The following is a 23,404-nucleotide window of genomic DNA, read 5'->3' as shown; positions in this document are numbered from 1 at the left end:
TACAACCTGCTTACAAAAGAACTAGTAGGCGTACATTTAGAAGAGTAGCTATGACCAATTTTTTAGCAATGAAACAAAATTTAATTGAAACACTTTCTACTTTAAATGTAAAAATTTCATTAACTTCTGATATTTGGTCAGCATCTGTAGGTAGTAATTGTTTTATTGCCATTACTGCTCATTATATTGATAATGATTGGCAATTAAATAAACGTATTCTTGCTTTTCGTACTTTTGATTTTCCACATTCTGGGCAACAAATTTCAAATATAATTTATCAAACTGCATGTTCATATAATATTAATGATAAAATTATGTCTATTACTTTTGATAATGCATCTAATAATAATTCTGCTGTTGTATTATTAAAAGACTCATTGCATCCCATATTAGATGGAAATTTACTGCATATTAGATGTGCATGTCATATCTTAAATCTTTCTGTTCAAGCTGGCATGGGCATGATTCAAGATGTGATTTCAAAAATTAGAAATGCAGTTTCTTTTATTCATGCTTCTAGATCAAGACTTCAAGAATTTAAGGAATTATGCATAAATCATGGTAAACGTTTTAAAAAATTTAAACTTGATGTAATTACTCGTTGGAACTCCACATATAGCATGATACATGATGCATACCCATATAAAAATTTATTAAGTGCATATATTAATGATCGTGGATTAGGATTTACATTGACTGAAACTGATTGGAATAAAGAAAAAATTTTGGAAGATTTTTTGCTTAGTTTTTATAATGCTACCAATGTTCTTTCTGGTATTTATTACCCTACTTCATGTTCATTTTTACAACAAGCATATATAATTAGTCAAAAATTTGCAGAACATAGATATGATGATGTTTTAATGCCTATTATTCACCTAATGGAATCTAAATGGAATGAGTATTGGGACAGGATATGTCCTATGCATAACTTAGCTGCTGTATTTGATCCTAGAGTTAAATTAAATGGCGTGCTAATTTTACTTGATGCATACGCTGAAAATATGAATCAAGATGCTGAATCTGCTAAAGATGAGGTAAGACAACTTCTTTATGATATTTATGCTATATATGATGAAAAAATTCGTGGATCTAGAACACAAATACAAACCTCTATTCCTCCTTCTAGTAGTTCTCGTTCGTCATCTATTTTTTCATTCATTGCACAGAGAAGACACACACATGCTTCAAGTTCCTCTTCATCTTCTTCATCTTTAAGTAGTGAACTAGAATTTTATTTACGAAATGATCTTCTGTCTGCATATGATGAAAATCAAATAGAGAATCTAGATGTATTATCTTGGTGGAAGAGTGTTAGAAATCAATATCCTGTTATGTCTGCAATTGCACGCGATATTTTAGCTGTGCCGATGTCCACGGTAGCATCGGAATCCGCTTTTAGTGCAGGTCGGCGTGTTCTTGACGAAAAGAGAAGTAGGATGACGGGCGAAACGGTGGAGATGCTTCTCTGCTTCAAGGATTGGCTGGATGCTGAGGCAAGACTTCAAGATAAAGGTGGACATAATACAACATCCTCTGATGATGATGATACAAACACTACTGAAGACTGAAGACTGAAGACTGAAGACTGAAGACTGAAGAGTGAATACTGATTCACTGAATCACTGATGATTAGTAAGATTTCTTAATTTTTTATAATTGTACATTTTTATTGTATTCTGGAGGTCAGACCAAGGTCCAAACCTCGGCCCTTTCTTAGTTTCTTATTGTATTCTAGAATCTAGAGGTCAGACCAAGGTCCAAACCTCCCTTCATGTACCATTTTGATTTAAATTAATAAACTGGTAGGGGTCTATGCCAAACCCCCCACCATTAAGGTGGCTTTATATTCATAAATCAAGATTTCTTAGTGTTCAATATTTATTAATTTATTAAAAAAAATTTATCGGGCCGAGCCGGGCCCAGGCCCGGACCGTGCCAGGCTCGCGTGCCAGCCCGGCCCAGGCCCTTATGGGCCGTGCCGTGCTGGCCCGCGGGCCGTGCCGTGCTTGGCCCGCGGGCCTAGACCGGGTCGTGCCGGCCCAGGCCCGAAGCGGGCCGTGCCTGGCACGGCCCGCTGGCCAGGAACCTCTAGCCCAGCACGGCCCTATCAAAGGGGCCGTGCCAGGCACGGCCCGGCACTGTAGCTGGCGGGCCGTGCCAGGCACGGCCCGCTTCGTGCCGTGCCGTGCCGGGCCGTGGGCGGCCCGGCCCAGTGCCCATCTCTACATGCCACATTGGAGGGGAATTTTTGCAACCTTGTTATGATGATCATGATTAGCTTTCATAGTGGTAGATTGCCATCATATCATGGGAATGTAAAGATGATATGTGTCACGCCCCGAATTTCGTTCATGACACGGCCGTGCTATTGCGAACCCTTGCCCACAATAACACGCAACCACTTTAAAACTTTAAATCAATTATGAACAATTTCTTTCTTGAATGTTATCAAATGTTTCATCAATAAAAGATTGATTACAAAGCATCTAAAAATAGCAACATTTAATGTGTCATTTTCTTTTCCCCATAACCCTGAAGCATGTCACGCTCCTCGTTCCTAGCATCTCCTATTCATCTGTAAGAACATAAATAAATGGGTATGAGCTATAAAGCTCAATAAGTAACCATGCATAATCTTATCTGATCAATCATAATATTTTCTCATACTAGTGCATTAATATAAGAAACTAACAGTTGTAACAAAGTAAGCATTTCATATAACAAACCAGTCATATAAACTATGCATGTCCATTTATACAACTTCATAAACATGGCTATGCATCATAAAACTTTTGTCATTATCCCATGCTTTGAAATCCGTGCTCATCATTATTCATGCTTTGAAATCCGTGCTCATCATTATTCATGCTTTGAAATCCGTGCTCATCATTATTCATGCTTTGAAATTCGTGCTCATTATTATTCATGCTTTGAAATCCATACTCATCATTATTCATGCTTTGAAATCCGTACTCATCATTATTCATGCTTTGAAATCCGTACTTATCATTATTCATATTTTGAAATTCGTGCTCTCAGATGATAGTGCAGCTATGGTCACTATTATTACACGTGACAGGGCCATAATCTTTACCAACTATTATTTCCCGTTGGCAGGGTCTAAGCCAAGCTACTATAACCCGCTGGCGAGGGCCGTATGCCGAGCTACTGTAACCCACTGGCGAGGGCCATAATCTTTGCCAACTATTGTTCCCCATTGGCAGGGTCTAAACCAAGCTACTATAACCCGCTGGCGAGGGCCGTATGCCGAGCTACTGTAACCCGCTGGCGAGGGCCGTATGCCGAGCTACTGTAACCCGCTGGCGAGGGCCATAATCTTTGCCAACTATTGTTCCCCGTTGGCAGGGTCTAAACCAAGCTACTATAACCCGCTGGCGAGGGCCGTACATAGCGATCTGAGAGTTCTTAAAAACATATCATGCTTTTCATAAATCTTTTCTCATTGGTACATTGGAAAGTGAGTAATGGCATCATGCTGAATAAAATTCATGATCATGCTGAAAACTTTATTTTTCTTTCCATGCATCTTTCTACCTCATCATAATAATGTGTAAATAATATAATAATCATTATGGATGCTATATATCCAAAATCATGCAATCATTTTCTAACACATGTTGGATCCTAATTTTGTGAAAATATAAATAATCATATACAATTTCATAATCAAATAGTCACAAGTATTTGATAAAACATAAGATTATATCCGGATTACTTATATTTTCCACAATTCATATACACAATTCCAATTCTATAAATAATACTTTTTCACCATATAAAACGTGATACATGATCCATAATAAGATTAAGACATGTTACTTACATTAATTTGCCCATCAAATGCCAATTCTTCAATACCTAGCAAGATCATTAAATTACATGTCACTGACATATTTAATTTCTATTTATTTATAATCTTAAAGTCATTTACAACCCATCCATAGGACTCAATTTTATTTTCGGGTCCATAGCCCAATTTAATTTCTGGTTCAGGCCCATGGCCCAATTCAATTTCTGGTTCTGGTCTAATCTACTTCCTAGGTCGGATTTGATTAAATTCCTGAGGTCTGGTTCACCTTCTGGTTCGGGTTTGACCCAATTGCTCTCTGGTTCAGGTTAGGGCCCATTTGCATTCAGGCCTAAAGTTTAATTGGTTTCTGGATCAGGCCCGTGGCCTGATTCAATTACTGGGCCATTTGTATTCAGGCCCAGAAACACAATTAGTTAATTTATAATTAATCCTTATCAGTTCTAATTAATTTAAAAGGGAGCCTAGTCTCAAACTATATTCAATTTAGTCCCTATTTTAAAATTTGAGCTCTTCAAGCCCAGTTAGTTTTAGTTTTAAGAACACTAGGCTTGAATCAGGGCCCAGCCCGGCTTCAGGCTTCTAAAGCCAAGTTTATTTGAAGCCCACTCCGGAATCAGGCCCATTTCGGAATCAGGCCCATTTCGGCACACTACCATTTTTTATTTTTTTTTTCTTTTCTTTTCTTTCTTCTCCACTCTTTCCGAAGCTTCTCCCTTTCTTCTTCCATTTCCACCGCGATCTCCTCCCCCTCTTCTTGTCCTCTCCTCCCACGAGGCAAGGAGGCTCGGGAGGGACGAGCAACGGCCGACGGCGTCCGGCGCCCGGCCTGCGGCGCCCACGGTCGCGCCCGCAGCTATGCCTGCGGTCGTGCCCGTGGCCGCATCGGCGTCCCGCATCCCATGGCCGACGACCCGCGGCGGAGGTCGGCACCCGCGGATCGACCACCGGTAAGTATTTCTATTTTATTTTATTTTTCTTCTTCTTCCTCTCTTCTTCTTTTTCTTCGTCCCCTTCTTTCTTCTCCCGTGGAGGGGAGATCGGACCCGAAGAGGCCCGACCCACAGCCGGTGGCGCTCTCCGGCCGGTCAGTGGCACCGGCCGCCCTTGCGGCCGCGCCCGCAGCTGCAAGTGGTGCTCGCGGCCGACGGTCTGCGGCCACCGTGACCTGTGGCCGACGCTGTTCGCGGCCGCCCCGGCCGACACCCGTTTTTTTTTCTTTTTTTTTATTTCTCTACTTTTCTTTTTATTCTAATCATTTATCCGGACAGGTCGGAATATGAGATGGAAAGGATAGAGTGATCAGAAGATTCACCTAGCTCCGGGAAGGGGCTATGAGCGACGATGTCGAGCTGGGGTGCCTCCTCCTCCGGCGCCGCCGCTCTCAATCCAATTCCTTGTAGCAGGAGAAAGAGGGTAAGAGGCAGTGAAGGATGGTCGATGGAATCTTACGGAGGAGCCATGGCATTTATAGCCTCATCGGAAGGTAGGGGGAGGGAGAACGGCCACTGTTGAGTGGTTATAACCGCCTCAACAGCTTCCTTCCCGAAGCTCCCACTGTTGGACCTCCAAATGGGCCACCGACTACGATCCAAGTTGGCCCGTCTGAGCCCAATAATTACATTCTTCCCTCCTTAAAAGAAATTTCGTCCTCGAAATTTTTTCATATCTTAATTCCTAAACAAATGAAGATATTTAATCTTTTATCTAACTTTCCAACAGGCTTCTGCTGCGCAAATTTGATCGAGCCCGACATTTATAAGGCTTAACAACTCAATCTCAATTTGTATTAACTTCAACTTACTCGTTGAAGTGATAAAATTCTTAAACATAACATCTATAAGAAAGCTTTCTTAAGGGAGACGACATCACATAAAAACTGGTTCAATTCTTATAATGTGCATTATAAAGAGTTAGATACCTAAAAGATACAAAAGGTGTCGGAAGATTTACAATTAATTGACACCTGGCCTTCATGGCATTATCTAGGATGATATTTGTCACTATTTGGTCGTTTGTACCAGCATTCTACTGAATCAATGCAAAAGCTGAGCTTCCGATTTAGTAGATTCCGAATCATTCTTCTTTTTATTTGGACAGTCCCGTGCGAAATGTCCATGTTGACCACAAATGAAGCAGACTCCCATCTTCTTAAAACAAGCCCCCCCATGAGTCTTGCCACAGTAGGTACATGCCTCAAACCTCTTCTTCTTATTTGTATTACTTTCAGGGTTTTGTGGCCTGTCACTCAGACTTTCCGTCATCTTGGGTCTCTTCTGGTCACCCCTTTCTTTTTCCGATCTCTTCAATTCAGCTTCTAATTTTAGAGACCTTTCCAATACATCTTGGTAACTTGTGAAAATCAGAACGGCCAATCTGGATCTGATCCTATATCTCAAACCCTGTTCAAACCTATTAGCTTTACTTATCTCTTCCTCCATAAACTGAGGACAAAACCTGCCCAATTCATTGAACTTGCTAGCATATTCCAATACTGTCATACTCTCAGTTTGTTTCAGGGCCAAAAATTCATTTTGCTTCACCAATCTCATTGACTGAGGGAAGTACTGATTGTAGAATTTACCTTTGAATTCCTCCCATGTCAATTGTTTACCATTTCCTTGAACAGCAGCCTTCATAGCTATCCACCAGAACTTGGTGTTTCCTCTGAGCATAGGAACCGCCAAGTTGACCTTGACCTCCTCGGAAAATTGTAGGGCATCAAACATCTCCTCTATCTCCCGAATCCAGGTCTCAGCAGCCAAGTAATCAGCCCCTCCCTCAAACATTGGAGGATGCAGCCTCCGAAACTTCTCATAATAGGTATCTGTGGACGATACAGGTTGGAAGGTGAGCTGCGTCTGCTGCTGCTGCTGAAGAAGTTGTGCCACCACTTGGCATACACCAGCAAGATCTGCCTGAGTGGCTATGGTGTTTGGAGTTGGCCCAGCTGGCATGTTGGTAGCTTCTTGGGATGATGCTTTCACTCCTTTTCTTTTATAGTTAGCCAGTAGTTCATTCTCGCTATCACTCATTGTTACCTATCAAAATATAGTATTAATCATTATTCATTTCATCACTATATATATATATATATATATTATTAAAATATTGTTATTGTTCTTACTGTGATTCTAATTATGTGAAAGCTAACTTAGCTACCCATTCCCATGATTAATTTTAAAGTTTTAAATCATGGTTAAACCTATTGCTCTGATACCACTTGATGTCACGCCCCGAATTTGGTTCATGACACGGCCGTGCTATTGCGAACCCTTGCCCACAATAACACGCAACCACTTTAAAACTTTAAATCAATTATGAACAATTTCCTTCTTGAATGTTATCAAATGTTTCATCAATAAAAGATTGATTACAAAGCATCTAAAAATAGCAACATTTAATGTGTCATTTTCTTTTCCCCATAACCCTGAAGCATGTCACGCTCCTCGTTCCTAGCATCTCCTATTCATCTGTAAGAACATAAATAAATGGGTATGAGCTATAAAGCTCAATAAGTAACCATGCATAATCTTATCTGATCAATCATAATATTTTCTCATACTAGTGCATTAATATAAGAAACTAACAGTTGTAACAAAGTAAGCATTTCATATAACAAACCAGTCATATAAACTATGCATGTCCATTTATACAACTTCATAAACATGGCTATGCATCATAAAACTTTTGTCATTATCCCATGCTTTGAAATCCGTGCTCATCATTATTCATGCTTTGAAATCCGTGCTCATCATTATTCATGCTTTGAAATCCGTGCTCATCATTATTCATGCTTTGAAATCCGTGCTCATCATTATTCATGCTTTGAAATCCGTGCTCATCATTATTCATGCTTTGAAATCCGTGCTCATCATTATTCATGCTTTGAAATCGTACTCATCATTATTCATGCTTTGAAATCCGTACTCATCATTATTCATGCTTTGAAATCCGTACTTATCATTATTTATATTTTGAAATTCGTGCTCTCAGATGATAGTGCAGCTATGGTCACTATTATTACCTGTGACAGGGCCATAATCTTTACCAACTATTATTTCTCGTTGGCAGGGTCTAAGCCAAGCTACTATAACCCGCTGGCGAGGGCCGTAAACCGAGCTACTGTAACCCGCTGGCGAGGGCCATAATCTTTGCCAACTATTGTTCCCCGTTGGCAGGGTCTAAACCAAGCTACTATAACCCGCTGGCGAGGGCCGTATGCCGAGCTACTGTAACCCGCTGGCGAGGGCCATAATCTTTGCCAACTATTGTTCCCCGTTGGCAGGGTCTAAACCAAGCTACTATAACCCGCTGGCGAGGGCCGTACATAGCGATCTGAGAGTTCTTAAAAACATATCATACTTTTCATAAATCTTTTCTCATCGGTACATTGGAAAGTGAGTAATGGCATCATGCTGAATAAAATTCATGATCATGCTGAAAACTTTATTTTTCTTTCCATGCATCTTTCACCTCATCATAATAATGTGTAAATAATATAATAATCATTATGGATGCTATTTATCCAAAATCATGCAATCATTTGCTAACACATGTTGGATCCTAATTTTGTGAAAATATAAATAATCATATACAATTTTATAATCAAATAGTCACAAGTATTTGATAAAACATAAGATTATATCCGGGTTACTTATATTTTCCACAATTCATATACACAATTCCAATTCTATAAATAATACTTTTTCACCATATAAAACGTGATACATGATCCATAATAAGATTAAGACATGTTACTTACATTAATTTGCCCATCAAATGCCAATTCTTCAATACCTAGCAAGATCATTAAATTACATGTCACTGACATATTTAATTTCTATTTATTTATAATCTTAAAGTCATTTACAACCCATCCATAGGACTCAATTTCATTTTCGGGTCCATAGCCCAATTTAATTTCTGGTTCAGGCCCATGGCCCAATTCAATTTCTGGTTCTGGTCTAATCTACTTCCTGGTTCGGATTTGATTAAATTCCTGATTCAGGTCTGGTTCACCTTCTGGTTCGGGTTTGACCCAATTGCTCTCTGGTTCAGGTCAGGGCCCATTTGCATTCAGGCCCAAAGTTTAATTGGTTTCTGGATCAGGCCCGTGGCCTGATTCAATTACTGGGCCCATTTGTATTCAGGCCCAGAAACACAATTAGTTAATTTATAATTAATCCTTATCAGTTCTAATTAATTTAAAAGGGAGCCTAGTCTCAAACTATATTCAATTTAGTCCCTATATTAAAATTTGAGCTCTTCAAGCCCAGTTAGTTTTAGTTTTAAGAACATTAGGCTTGAATCAGGGCCCAGCCCAGCCTCAGGCTTCTAAAGCCAAGTTTATTTGAAGCCCACTCCAGAATCAGGCCCATTTCGGAATCAGGCCCATTTCGGCCCACAGCCATTTTTTATTTTTTTTTCTTTTCTTTCTTCTCCACTCTTCCCGAAGCTTCTCCCTTTCTTCTTCCATTTCCACCGCGATCTCCTCCCCCTCTTCTTGTCCTCTCCTCCCACGAGGCAAGGAGGCTCGGGAGGGACGAGCAAGGGCCGACGGCGTCCGGCGCCCGGCCTGCGGCGCCCACGGTCGTGCCCGCAGCTGTGCCTGCGGTCGTGCCCGTGGCCGCATCGGCGTCCCGCATCCCACGGCCGACGACCCGCGGCGGAGGTCGGCGCCCGCAGATCGACCACCGGTAAGTATTTCTATTTTATTTTATTTTTCTTCTTCTTCCTCTCTTCTTTTTCTTCCTCCCCTTCTTTCTTCTCCCGTGGAGGGGAGATCGGACCCGAAGAGGCCCGACCCACAGCCGGTGGCGCTCTCCGGCCGGTCAGTGGCACCGGCCGCCCTTGCGGCCGCGCCCGCAGCTGCAAGTGGTGCTCGCGGCCGACGGTCTGCGGCCACCGTGACCTGTGGCCGACGCTGTTCGCGGCCGCCCCGGCCGACGCCCGTTTTTTTTTTCTTTTTTTTTATTTCTCTAATTTTCTTTTTGTTCTAATCATTTATCCGGACAGGTCGGAATATGAGATGGAAAGGATAGAGTGATCAGAAGATTCACCTAGCTCCAGGAAGGGGCTGTGAGCGACGATGTCGAGCTGGGGTGCCTCCTCCTCCGGCGCCGCCGCTCTCAATCCAATTCCTTGTAGCAGGAGAAAGAGGGTAAGAGGCAGTGAAGGATGGTCGATGGAATCTTACAGAGGAGCCATGGCATTTATAACCTCATCGGAAGGTAGGGGGAGGGAGAACGGCCACTGTTGAGTGGTTATAACCGCCTCAACAGCTTCCTTCCCGAAGCTCCCACTGTTGGACCTCCAGATGGGCCACCGACTACGATCCAAGTTGGCCTGTCTGGGCCCAATAATTACAATATGAATGTTTGTATCATTAGATATGTAGTTGCATTTGCCGCGGATACTTCAAAGTTAAGATCAAATCAAACATCTTGGAATCCATTCTTTACCATTGTATGCTGCAAAAATAAAACAAACTCAACTACCATGAAAAATATCACAATTCTAATAATAAAATCTTCAGTGAGTAATAAAATTGATACTAGAATATTAATTATAATAGTCATTATTGGAAAATATATAATAAAAAGCATCACAACATTAATTATTTCGCTTATCTATATAATTCACAAAATGACAATTATATGATTGGTCAATAAAATACAAATCCTGTTGGATACATATATAGTGGTACTTAATTAATTAATTAGTTATGCATGTCAATAACGTAAAGAAGATCCATGTAGCTTCTGTGACATATCTTGAATTATAATTTTGTTTCATTACGTTTCAATTGTGCTATTACCTAATGTTTCCCCTCTCCGTGGGAGGAATTTCTACTTTTGATTTTTTTTTCCTCCCCTTAGAAATTTTTAAGATTGCTGCAATTCAGGTTTAATTCTATCACCTTGAGAGTCACAATTGTTGAGAAGAGGTGTCCCCACTATTCTAATGCAACTAGTCCTTTGAATTTAATGAAGTGTTTCTTCATGAATAATTTTTAATATTTTACAAAAAACTTGATGGTGCTCTTACTCTCAAGAAAAAAAAGAAGGCACTCAATATGTCCCATGATGTTTAAACTTTTTCAAGGTCCAAAAAGATCTGAATCATGCTCTTCTATTTCAAAATCTTTATCATATAGTTTAATTTTTATCTTTTGGATTGCAGCATTAAATCATAATATCTCATCTCTTATGGATCGCTTTGCCAAGGGACATGATCTTGACGTTTTGTTTCACATGGCGTGCTAGTTGGGTTAAGATGACACGAAGGTTATCTTCAAGACTCCAAGGTCTTTGTACATCAATGAAGGATGTATCTTATTGACTTCTTTAACCATATGAATGTTGGTCCAAGCCTTTCTAATTCGTTTTATGTGATGGTTTTGTTTGCGGGCAACAAAATTATTGTCTTGGTTCGACTTTTCATTCAAGTGTCCTCCACGTTCCATGTCTCATTCTGTCCAACCCTTTGTTTTTTGTTTTTGGGTAAATTGGATGATTTAAATTAAGTGAGAAAAATCTATCCATGAGAGTTAGCAAATAAAATATTATAAAACTGGAGAGGAAAATCAATCACGGATGCCCACAAAGTATATCATGTATAATTTACCGCATATGTTGCCATCCAATTAGCAATAATGTTTACTTCCCTAAAAATATGCAAGATCTCAAAAGATTATAATGATTGCAATAGTCTCTAGTAATCCTGTAAAATAGGCTGACGCCTATGCTTAAAATGAGTTGGATCAAAAAGACATCTAATAGCTATCATAGGGCCACCCTCTAAATGAATCTGTAAAGCTCATAAGGTATATACAAAATAATTGAGATCCTTCCATGCTGCGCTCAGCTCAGCCATCGGCACCATAATATCAAAAGTCATAAGACCACCTACAGCTATAAAAGAACCACTACCGCTTCAGATAGCAAAACCTGCTCTACTTAAGTCATCTTTCTCCAGTACACTATTATCAAAATTAATTTTGAGAAAATACAGGGGTGGTGGCTTAAGAGAAACAAATTATTCTGGAAAATGCAGAATGCAAAAGGAGAATCACAGATTGCTCCTGCAATCAAAGATCTTTCAACAACTATTGTCTGAAGACAATTATGAGCTTGAGTGGAGACTTTTGGAAGAATAAATCTAGCACTTTGTTGCATACTGTGAAAGATGTGCTCATTTCTTACCAACCAAATATGATGTGCAATGTATCAAGCCAGAATTGCTTCCCCCTTCTTATCATTATTGAAACATCCCTCTGCATAAAGTCCTCCACTAATAAAGATGAAAAGGCACATAAGTTTTATATCTAGTCAACATCTGAGCAATGTAAACAGCGAGATTCGGGGACAAACTTCTAGCTTCCATATCCAAGCAATGTTCCCAATTGGCCGGGTTTAAAAAGAAAGAAACGATAGAAATGAGATATTTTGGCGCTTAGACCAGAAAATGGACCCCAACCTAGTCTGCTGCCACTATCTCCAATTGGTTTAGGGATCGACATAATTCTATTTAATAACTCCTTTGAGAAATGTTAGCAATAAGCTAGTGTTTCCATTTCCTTTTTATTAGGGATTATCAGATCTTTAACCATAATATCCTTCAGTGCCGAAGTAACAACAAAAGCCGGCCACCATGCTAGAGGCAAAGATGACAATTAGGTATCCTAAAGCACATTAATAGATACAACATCTCCTACATACCATTTAATGATAGAGTACATAATTGGATCATTGGAACAAATCTTCTTCCATGTCAGAGAGGCATTATGAGTACAGGTCGAATAAGATACCAATGACCACAAGCTTATTTCGTCCTCATAAAAGATCTCCAAAAACCATCCTACGTCAAAAAATACCTAGCTGCATGTTTGGCCATAAGAGCTTCATTTCTAGTAACCAAAGAGGAAATACCTAAACAACCATCCCGAACAGGTTAATGCACATAATCATAAAAAGTCACACCTTCATGAGATTTCCATAGAAAATTTCTAATAATACTCTCCAACATGGAAAGAACTCCTTTTGGAATAATAGTATTTGATATTGTTGTTTTTTTGAGAAGGAAAAGACAGAGAAACAGAGGTATGTGAAATCTGAATTTGAAATAGAAAAAGTAAATGAAAAAGCTGATACGATGCAGCAAAAGAGATTTTTATTCACCACCAGTGCATTACATTTATAGTGCAAAAGTAAAACTGAAAAGAGAGTGGATCACAAGATTTACGGTAACAAACCATGACTTATGATGCGCTAACAATATCCTAGAGACTAGAACTCATTGACTGAAAAACAAACATCTGTTATTGACAAGAAACTAAATTTAGAAAACTAAACACGTGGATTTGCAGTTGTGAAGCATATTCTTAACACTCCTCCTTGCTTTAGGCACTGCAAATTCCAATTCTCTTCCTTAGTAACTCAAACTTGCAAACTGGAAGTGGCTTTGTGAACAAATCTGCCAGCTGATCTTCAGACTTGCAGTAAACTAAATTTACTTCTCCAGATTGCTGCACCTCCCTTAAGAAGTAAAGCTTGATGTTGAAGTGTTTTGTTTTCCCATGAAATACTGGATTTCGAGAAATTGCAATTGTTGCTTGATTATCAACAAAAATCTGAGTACTATCATTTTGCTCCATGTGTAGATCAGATAGTATTTTCTTTAGCCATAAAGCTTGGTTTGTTGCTGCACTTGCTGCAATAAACTCTGCCTCTGCAGTGGATTGTGCTACAATCTCTTGTTTCTTTGAACACCATGAGAAAACACCTGAGCCTAGGCTGAAACAGTATCCTGAAGTACTTTTCATGTCATCTACAGAACCAGCCCAATCACTATCTGAAAATCCACACATCTTGAAGTTTTGACACTTCTGAAACTTAACACCACAATCAACAGTACCCTTGATAAACCTTAATACTCTTTTTGCTGCTCTTAAATGCACTTCACTAGCACAATGCATAAATCGAGATAAGAGACTTACAACAAATAAAATATCAGGTCTTGTTGCTGTAAGATACATTAAGCAACCAATCAAGCTTCTATAATAGCCTTCATCAACTTTATCAGCACCATCTTCTTTGCTCAGCTTCTCTTTTTGACCCATTGGCGTGTTTGTTGCTTTGCACTCCTCCATCTGAAATTTCTTCAAAATTTCCTTTGCATACTTCTTCTGACAGATAAATACTTCATTTTGGCTTTGTTGGACCTCCATTCCAAGAAAGTAAGTCATAAGGCCAAGGTCTGTCATCTCAAAAACCTGCATCATCTCTTGTTTAAACTCTTCAACCATTTGTACATTATCTCCTGTTACCAAAAGGTCATCAACATAAAGGGACACAATGAGAACATAACTACCCTTTTGTTTAACATAAAGAGTAGCTTCAGATAAGCTTCTTGTGAAGCCTAAGTTTAGCAAATGTTCATCTATCCTGCTGTACCAGGCTTTTGGGGCTTGCTTTAAGCCATAAAGGGCCTTTTTAAGAAAATAGACCTTATCCTCTTCACCTTGCACCACAAATCCTTCTGGCTGCTCCACATATATTTCTTCTTGCAAAACACCATTTAGAAAAGCTGATTTGACATCTAGCTGAAACACTTTCCAGCCTTTTTGTGCTGCTAAAGCTAACAACAATCTGATTGTGTCTAATCTAGCAACTGGAGCAAAAGTTTCAGAATAATCAACACCAAAAATTTGAGCATACCCCTTAACAACAATCCTTGCTTTGTGTTTGTTGATGGAGTTATCAGCATTTAGCTTTGTTCGGTACACCCATTTTACTCCAATGATTTTTCTGCCTTCTGGTTTGTGGACTAATTCCCAAGTTTTATTCTTGTGAATCATTGACATCTCCTCCTCCATAGCTTTCTTCCACTTTGGATCTTTAAGAGCTTCTTCATGGCTAGCAGGTTCGCATAATGCCACATTACATCTTTGATAAATGTCTGAAAGTGGTCTTGTTCCTCTAACTGGAGGATCATCTTCCAATTCATTTTGCCACTGCTCCGTTGTCTCCTCTTCAAGAGAATTGCTTATAAATTTTTGTGAAGGTCTGCTTGTTCCTTGCGAATTTTCCCAGTTCCATTGCTCATCCTCATTGAAGTGAATATCTCTAGTAATCACCATTTTTTCTATTTGAGGGTGATATACTTTGTAGGCTTTAGAAACTGTGCTATAGCCCACAAAGATGCCTGGAATTGCTTTTTTGTCAAGTTTGTCCCTCTTGACCTGTGGAATATGGACAAAACACAAACAACCAAATACTTTAAGAAAGCTTAATGAAGGTATATACCCATACCAAGCTTCAAATGGAGTTTTGTCTTCAACGGCTACACTTGGAAGCCGATTTTGCAGGAATACTGCTGTGTTGGCTGCCTCTGCCCAGAAACTTTTTGGCAAATCCTTCTCATGTAGCATGCATCTGGCCATCTCCATGACGTATCTATTCTTTCTTTCACTAACTCCATTTTGCTGTGGAGTGTAAGGAGCAGTGCGCTGATGTTCAATGCCAGCTTCATCGCAAAACAAATTAAATTCTGCTGAGGTGTACTCCTTTCCATTATCAGACCTTAAAATCTGAATTTTGCAGCAACTTTGATTTTCCACCATCTTCTTGAACTTCCAGAATACTCCAGCCACTTCAGACTTGAACTTTAGGAAAAAAATCCAACACATTCTTGTAAAATCATCAATGAAAAGAATGTAATACCGGCTTCCTTGAAGTGATGGTGTTTTTTGAGGTCCTCCCACATCTGTATGAACTAGTTGCAGCTTCTGTGATGCTCTCCAGGATGATTTAGGAAATGGTTTCCTACTTTGTTTTCCAAATTGACAAGCATGACAATTTGGCAAGTGATCAACCAGAGTTGGTAGACCTCTTATCACTTCATCTTTCTTCATCTTTAGCATTCGTTGAAGATGACAATGCCCAAGCCTTTTGTGCCAGACTTCGGTGATGTTGATATTGGTGGAATAAGCTGTGTGCTCCTCCTCCGTTGGATCAAATGAGAAGCTTTTACCTCTCATTTTAACATGCAAGATCTCCTTTGCAGCAGCATCATAGATACGACAATACAAGTTTTCAAAGGACACCTTAAATCCTTTTTCTATTAACTGGCCAACACTCAGCAAATTTTGATCAATATCAGGTACATAAAGAACATCTGAAATTGTTTTTGTACCTGAGCTGGTTGTTATTGCAATGGTTCCTCTTCCTTTTGCTGCAATATAACCACCATTTCCTATCCTGACTTTCGTCATTGCGGTAGGCTTTAACTCCTTAAAAAGAGTTCTGTCAAACGTCATATGGTTTGTACAACCACTGTCAATTAACCAACATTCTGAGGAGACCTTTGTAGAGAAACAAGTGGCCACAAACATCTGATCTTCTTCTTCTTGATCAGCTACTTGAGCATCTTCTTCCTTTTTCTGAAATTTGCTTTTGCAAATCACAGCTTCATGTCCAAGCTGATTGCATTTGCTACACTTTGCATCAGGCCTCTTCCAACACTTGAATGGAGGATGACCCATTTTACCACAATGTTTGCAAGGAGGGTAGTTTCCCTTTGAGCTTCCACCTTTGCTTTGAGTGTGGTTGCTTGAACTGTTCCCAGGACTTGAGACTTGTTTCTTCTTTTTATTGTTTCTCTGGACATGCTGGTGTTTAACTGACAAGGCTCCTTCAACAGTAGAATCTTGTCTCATAAGCCTCCGTTGCTCTTGAGCCTGCAAAGCATTCAACAGTTCTGCCAAGGTAATCTTGGACAGATCTTTAGTATTTTCCAAGGTGGTTATTGAGGCTTCATATTTTTCAGGCACTGTAACAAGAATTTTTTCTACAATTCTTGAATCATCAAATTTAGTGCCAAGAAGCCTCACCTTGTTGGCAATGCCAAGCAATCGGTCTGAGTATTCTTTGATTGTCTCAGCATCTTTCATCTTTTGCAGCTCAAATCCCCTTATTAGATTAAGCACTTGCATACCTCGTATCCGTTCATCACCTGCGTATTCCTTCTTCAGATACTCCCAAATTTCTTTTGCTGATTTGAGAGTCATGATCCTCGTAAAAATTGTTGTTGAGACACCAGCAAATAACACTGCTTTGGCCTTCGATTTTCTGGTTTTCTTCTCTTTGTGGCTTTTAATCTGAGCGACCGTCGGGTTGTTCGGCAGCGGAGCGACTTCATAATCTTCTTCGACAGCTTCCCATAGATCTAAAGCCTCCAAATAAGTTTCCATTCTAACAGCCCAGAGCTGGAAGTTTTCTCCGTCGAAAACTGGAGGAGCAGCTTGAGAGAAATTTGAGAAACTTGTTTCAACTTCCATGGTTGCTCACAGGTCCCGTAAGAAATAGCTGCTCTGATACCAAATTGTTGTTTTTTTGAGAAGGAAAAGACAGAGAAACAGAGGTATGTGAAATCTGAATTTGAAATAGAAAAAGTAAATGAAAAAGCTGATACGATGCAGCAAAAGAGATTTTTATTCACCACCAGTGCATTACATTTATAGTGCAAAAGTAAAACTGAAAAGAGAGTGGATCACAAGATTTACGGTAACAAACCATGACTTATGATGCGCTAACAATATCCTAGAGACTAGAACTCATTGACTGAAAAACAAACATCTGTTATTGACAAGAAACTAAATTTAGAAAACTAAACACGTGGATTTGCAGTTGTGAAGCATATTCTTAACAGATATTAAATAATTAGGAAGAGCAAAAAGTACTAACTTTATAAGGGTAACTCTACCCATCATAGACAACACCCTCCACTTCCACCCCTCTAATCAATTGTTGATAACTACTTCCCAAAGAACTTCCAAATATTGCCATGTGCCCTCAGACCCTGATGTGCAAGAGATTCTTTATGTGTTGCATAGTAAGAGTATTTACCTTTGGGCTAAATTTTACTATAGATTTCTTCAAATTTATTCTCTGACTTGAAACTATACATTAATTATGTAGAATAGTAGATAAAATCCTCGCATTAGATAGGATAGCCCTAGAAAACAAGATGCAATTATCTACAAATAGAAAATGTGAAACTTTCACCATCAAATGGCTAGGCTAATACATAGACAATGAATAAATTTTTATCGCAACCTTTTAACATCCTAGATAGTGCATCTACATAGATAATAAATAAGTAGGATGATAAAGAACAACCTTGTTGCACACGGATAGAAGAATGAAAAGAAACAAAAGGTATGCCATTAATCAAGATAGCAAATAATGGCAATACAACACAATCCCGAATCCAAAAATAGAAGGTCCTATTGGACTTTATCATACGCTTGATCCATACCTATTTTGATCTCCATGTAGGTGCAACTAATTGGGGCATGCTGTAAATCATACATAATCTCCTGGGCCATTAAAATATTATCAAAAATACTTCTACCCTTAATAAATGCACCCTGCTCTAGATTCATTAGTGGGTTAGCACATTTTGCATTATATTCCCCATCACCTAGAAATAATTTATATAATATAGTATATAAAGTGATAGGATGTAATGAGATAAAAGCAATGCATCTATCCTCTTAGGTATTAGAGTGATGAAAGTATGCTTCCATGATACTAGCATAGAACATAAAATAAAAATTTCTTTCACTGCAAGACACACATTTGTATGGATGATTAGCCAACAGTACTTGAAGAAGAATGGTGAAAAGCTATCTAGACGAGGAGCTTTATCATCCGCCATAGATTGTATTATAGCTACAATCTCCGCATCTGAAACAGCTCTCCCTGTCAGACTCAAAAAAGGTGATATTGGGTGCTAGAACAATAAGTGGATCAAACTCCTCCTCCTCCAAGCTCCATCTGCTCCTAAAGAAGGTAAATAATTCATTCTGAATTGCATCCGCATCTTCTAAATTATTTCTCTTACTATCCTTTAAGAGCTGAATACCATTCCTTTTCCTTCTAAGTATGGTGGCTTGATGAAAAAAATTTGTATTCCTGTCACCCTCCATAAACCATTTAACTCTCGATTTTTCTCTCCACATAGTTTCTTGCTAACACAAGAGAATGATGCTGAGCAAGGTTTGATTGAAGAATAGCCAATCCTTATTAGCAAGGCCTCTTTCATTACATTCTTTCTCCTGAAGATCCATAATCACTTTTTCAACTTCCTATAATCTTCTAAAAGTGTTTCCAACAATAATTCTATTCCATGAACACAATCTCCTTTTTGTAAGCTCCATTCTTCTAATTATAGTATCCCCTCTAACAAGAGTCTTCCGGACGCTTTGCACAATATCCCCCGATTGAGGGTAAAACAACCTGAACTTTTCAAATCTAAAATAAGATTTACGTGTAATTTCAATTGCAGTTTCAATAAGGATAGGATAATGATCAGAATCTATGCAGGGTAAATGATGCATCTGATAATCCGAAAATCTCTGAATCCAGTCACCACTAGCGAAGGCTCTATCACTTCTCTCCCCCACCCTCGCCTAGTCATTGTGATTATTGCACCAGGTAAAATGGACACCTGAATAACCCAGGTTAGAAAGACTATTTGAGGAGATAAACGAGCGGAACTCCTTAACACCAATTTCCTCAATGAATAGCTTTCCACCCATCTTCTCAAAAGGCCTATCAATACAATTAGGGTCTCCAACAATTAAAGTTAGCAGTTCTTAATCGACAATAGCAGAAGCTTCTGCCCATAGAAAGGGTCTATCATGATAATCCAAATCCGTATATACAGCTAACAAAATCCATGTCTTTTATCTAGCTCTGTAATAACAAAAATAATTTGTTGTAAACTAGTTTTGAAAGAATCAATTTTTATATTACCCTATTGCCACATAGCAATAATACCACTCTTAAGCCCTTGTGACTCTACAGCATGAAAACATCAATTAGCTGGAAGGTCTTCCAGCCCCCTCAACATGTTTCTACCAGACAATCTAGTTTCAAAGAACACACAGATATACGGATTAAGTAATTCAATTAGTCTTCTAATAGTAGGTATAACAAAACTCTCATTGTGTATGATCTGGCATAAATTCCTCGGCCTCATCTTTTCTAATGGACTCCCCAGTTTGAGTGTTACAGTGGTCCCCTTCAATTGCCTTGGGCATAGGAATCGACACCAAGGCATCCTTGACCAAAGAAAGGGCCTTGTCATGTTCTCTGTAAGTTGATGGCTGACTTCATTATGAGATGCTCCTTCACATGCCATAAGCTGCATAGCTAATATTTTATACTTCCCTCGAGAAGTAGATGCCTCGGAAAAACCTAAAGGAAGTTGCTGACAAGATGAACATAACAATCTATATATGCTTGTCGTGTTTGATCGAAGGCCACGCTAATTGTAGCGCTGCAAATGAGTCAAGTGTCAACTCAAAAACTAAGACTGACAGGAACCTAATCTCGTGATAAGAGCTTCCAGTTGACTCCTCAGAAGAAATTAAAGGATCCAGCCTAATTTAATAAATCTATATAGTATCTTTTTTATTAGTCAATATAGAACTATGACATAAGTCACTCTCGATATCTGATTCAAGGCTAATATAACAAGAATGCACGTGGTGCAACCTAATTAGATATTTAGACTGATCCAAACATGGAGACATTTTTAAATTAGGACAAAATATTGGCCGTCCACAATGTGACTGAGTTGACCAGAATATTAACTAAATGAATTAGTGCATGTTCTATGTTTCAAGAATGCATAAGATTATTTCATGTCACTGGAACAAGGTTCCTCTCTAAATTTCGTAGAGGGATTTTCTGGGATAAAAAATTTATTTCGAACACTAACTGGTCTCCATGCAAATGTTGGAGATAAATATACCATTTGAAATAGGAATAAAGTTAACATAGATTCTTATTTGAATCTACAATTAGGTTTGAGCTATATTTGAGTGATCACACAAAATTATAAGTGATTACACCTTGTGTCAGATCTTGATACTACTTTCTTTTGAAATGGAAGGTGGACAACTTGTGTATTTTACTAGTGAAAGATGAAAGAATACAAGAACTTCTTGGAGAAGAGGTTAAGAAAGAATAAGCAAACCAAATTTGGAAAAGCTTAGCTATAATATTGTAGATTATAATCCTTCTCCAAAGATTATCAAAACATTCTCATAGCCTTCCTGTCGATCATTTTGATTAAGAAAGATATATGTCCATCTATTTTTCTCCAAATACACCACAAAACCACAGCCACTAATTGATCCCAAGCTAACCTAAAAGACTTGGAGTTCTCTCTCTCTCTCTCTTTTGACAAGGTGAGGGAACGGGTCGTATCTTTCGCATGGAAGAGGATTCATCTTTCTTCTCACGAATCTACCGTTGGATCACCTTTTCCAATATTCACCGCTTCTAGGTCTTAATTCTTTTGTTCATATTTACAACATGTTTTTCTAATTAGCCCAAGCATGAGAAGCTAGACTCAATGCTTTAACCTTTATAGGAGAATGCTTTTTATAATTATCATTCACTTTATTTATCCAAATGAGAAGTTCAAAGATTGACATGGAGGTACAAAGGTAGTGCTCAAAGAATCAAATTGTTTCAGAAGAATTAGACTGCATGTCAAGTTAGATTTGATGGCTTATTTTTCCATCTAATAATTTTTATTTTATTCTTCAAGTCGTACAACAAAAACTTCAAGAATTATTGAGGACTAATTAAACCAAAAATGAAAATGAAAATGAAAATGCTTTCTTTCCTCTAGATGGTCCTAGAAAAGCCTATTGATGCGCATTCAGGTCGGCCACAGCTTATCAGAAGGACCAACCAATCAGGGTTCACCACGATGTCAACACATGGTTGATCAAGAGCGGCCACTTGGCGGGCTCGATGCCACTCGGTCGAATTCACATATCATGGTCGCTCCACAGTTGTTCGCATCCTAGATGGAGGCCCCAATGATCACCGAAATCCTCCCGATGTGACAGACAGGACGTCATTCGCGTGCGAGATCTTCACGCCTGATGTGCAGGCTGTACCTAGGCCAATCATTTCTGGTCGGCCCACATGCTCTAATTCTTTGGTGGTATGTAAGCTCCTTCACCCTTACAATCAAAAAAAGAGAGAAACCCTGGAGGTAAGTGCAAGTGACGCCCTAACAAACTATGAGAGAACCTCCTTCTATTTTCCGAGCAACATTCTGACTTAGGCATCGGAGGGTCCCCCGTCGGATATGCTCCAACCAAAGGAATTCTTAGTTTGTGCTATTTCAGGTCAGAGTGCGGCCACCCAATGTGGACCCTGGTAGCAGTCGTACGCAGCACACCCTTTCCGATCTCGATCGAAGCAATCGACAGCCCAAGCTCTCTAGCGTTGTCGCACCTTTCATCACGGTGCCTAAGACGGGCTAGTTCTCAGTAGCTACAACCATATATTCTCATTTTTCAAGAATCATTCAGAGCAAAATTAGTTTTAAAAAAAACATCAAGAGGCAAACTAGCACTTGATGGAATGATTAATCATGATAAACCATAAATCATACCTTGGTTCGCCAAATCCATCTTGAATTAAATTCTGAGATGCGGGTGCAGCCGTGATCAACCGAGATTTGCTGTGCTCTGAATAGAAATTAGCGAGAGACCTTCTGGAGAGAGAGCTCTTAATGCGTGTATTAGAGAAGGGGTCTGACAGGCTATTTATAGCCCTCTCCAGGGACCAAACGCCGTGATTAGTTACACCCGTGAAGAGTCACCCCCCATCAAGGCAACTCTTCACTAAGATGGAATTACCTTAATGCCCTTAAGTTTATCAGAATTTACGAAATCCAAGGGACACTTGTCAAATGTGGGTTCATATTAAACGGGATCAGGGTTTAATTGAAACGGGATCCAACATTCTCCCACTTGGACCATATTGACGCCATTTGTCAATGTGGGCCACAACTTGACGGGATCCCAACATTCTCCCACTTGGATCATATTGACAAGTGAAATATCTTTAGTACTTGAATTTTATAATCTTTATACGCGTGTTATTTCTATTCTGATATCAATTTTGGGCAAACTTTATGTTTGACTACTTTGAGAATAATAATACGAACCATGGCGGAAATAACATATATTTGATTGGCGTATAACCTTCCATGATCACTATATTACGAAACCATCATAACCAAATCCTTATGAATGAACTTCTCATAAAATCCATTCTTTGGTCACAATTTCTGCTACCATAGTATGCATAAACCATATGAATTCATTTAAGCAGAAAATACAATAAATGTGATTTACAACCATCTAAAATGTGCATAATAATACATCAATTAATTTTTACAGAAAATGCCCATTTGACCAACATGCTCCTTATGCAATCCCGAAGCTATTGCTTTGGTCAAAGGATCTGCCAACATAAGCACAGTATTGATGTACTGAACTGAAACTTTATGGTCATCACATTTTTTCTTTATAACAAGATATTTCACCTCCATGTGCTTATTTCCATTGGATATCTTGTTATTCTTTATTGAGGAAACTGCGGCTAAATTATCACAATATAATTTTATGGGCCTTGAAATAGTGTCCACGATCTGTAGGCCTGCGATAAAGTTTCTCAACCAAATAGC

General features: G+C 39.0%; 1 protein-coding gene and 1 long non-coding RNA gene across 2 annotated transcripts; one reads left to right on the top strand and one right to left on the bottom strand.

Annotated features, from left to right (window-relative positions):
• Window positions 1-5,868: 5,868 nt before the first annotated feature.
• Window positions 5,869-6,867, bottom strand: LOC103700410. Its single transcript, XM_008782357.2, has one exon. It carries the CDS (start codon window positions 6,865-6,867, stop codon window positions 5,869-5,871), a length of 999 nt encoding a protein of 332 aa, XP_008780579.2.
• Window positions 6,868-9,270: 2,403 nt separating this feature from the next.
• LOC120113092 lies at window positions 9,271-10,296 on the top strand. The gene is made up of 2 exons (XR_005514941.1): window positions 9,271-9,531; window positions 9,851-10,296. It is a non-coding gene; the product is annotated as an uncharacterized LOC120113092 (long non-coding RNA).
• Window positions 10,297-23,404: the final 13,108 nt, after the last annotated feature.

Source organism: Phoenix dactylifera, chromosome 14, assembly GCF_009389715.1.
Source record: "Phoenix dactylifera cultivar Barhee BC4 chromosome 14, palm_55x_up_171113_PBpolish2nd_filt_p, whole genome shotgun sequence".
In the NCBI taxonomy this organism is placed as follows: Eukaryota; Viridiplantae; Streptophyta; class Magnoliopsida; order Arecales; family Arecaceae; genus Phoenix; species Phoenix dactylifera.
This window is presented reverse-complemented; position numbering and strand designations above follow the sequence as displayed.

Bases quoted from the DNA above. Each gene is read 5' to 3' on its own strand.
- LOC103700410 (XM_008782357.2), bottom strand. From the start codon at position 6,867: ATGAGTGATAGCGAGAATGAACTACTGGCTAACTATAAAAGAAAAGGA.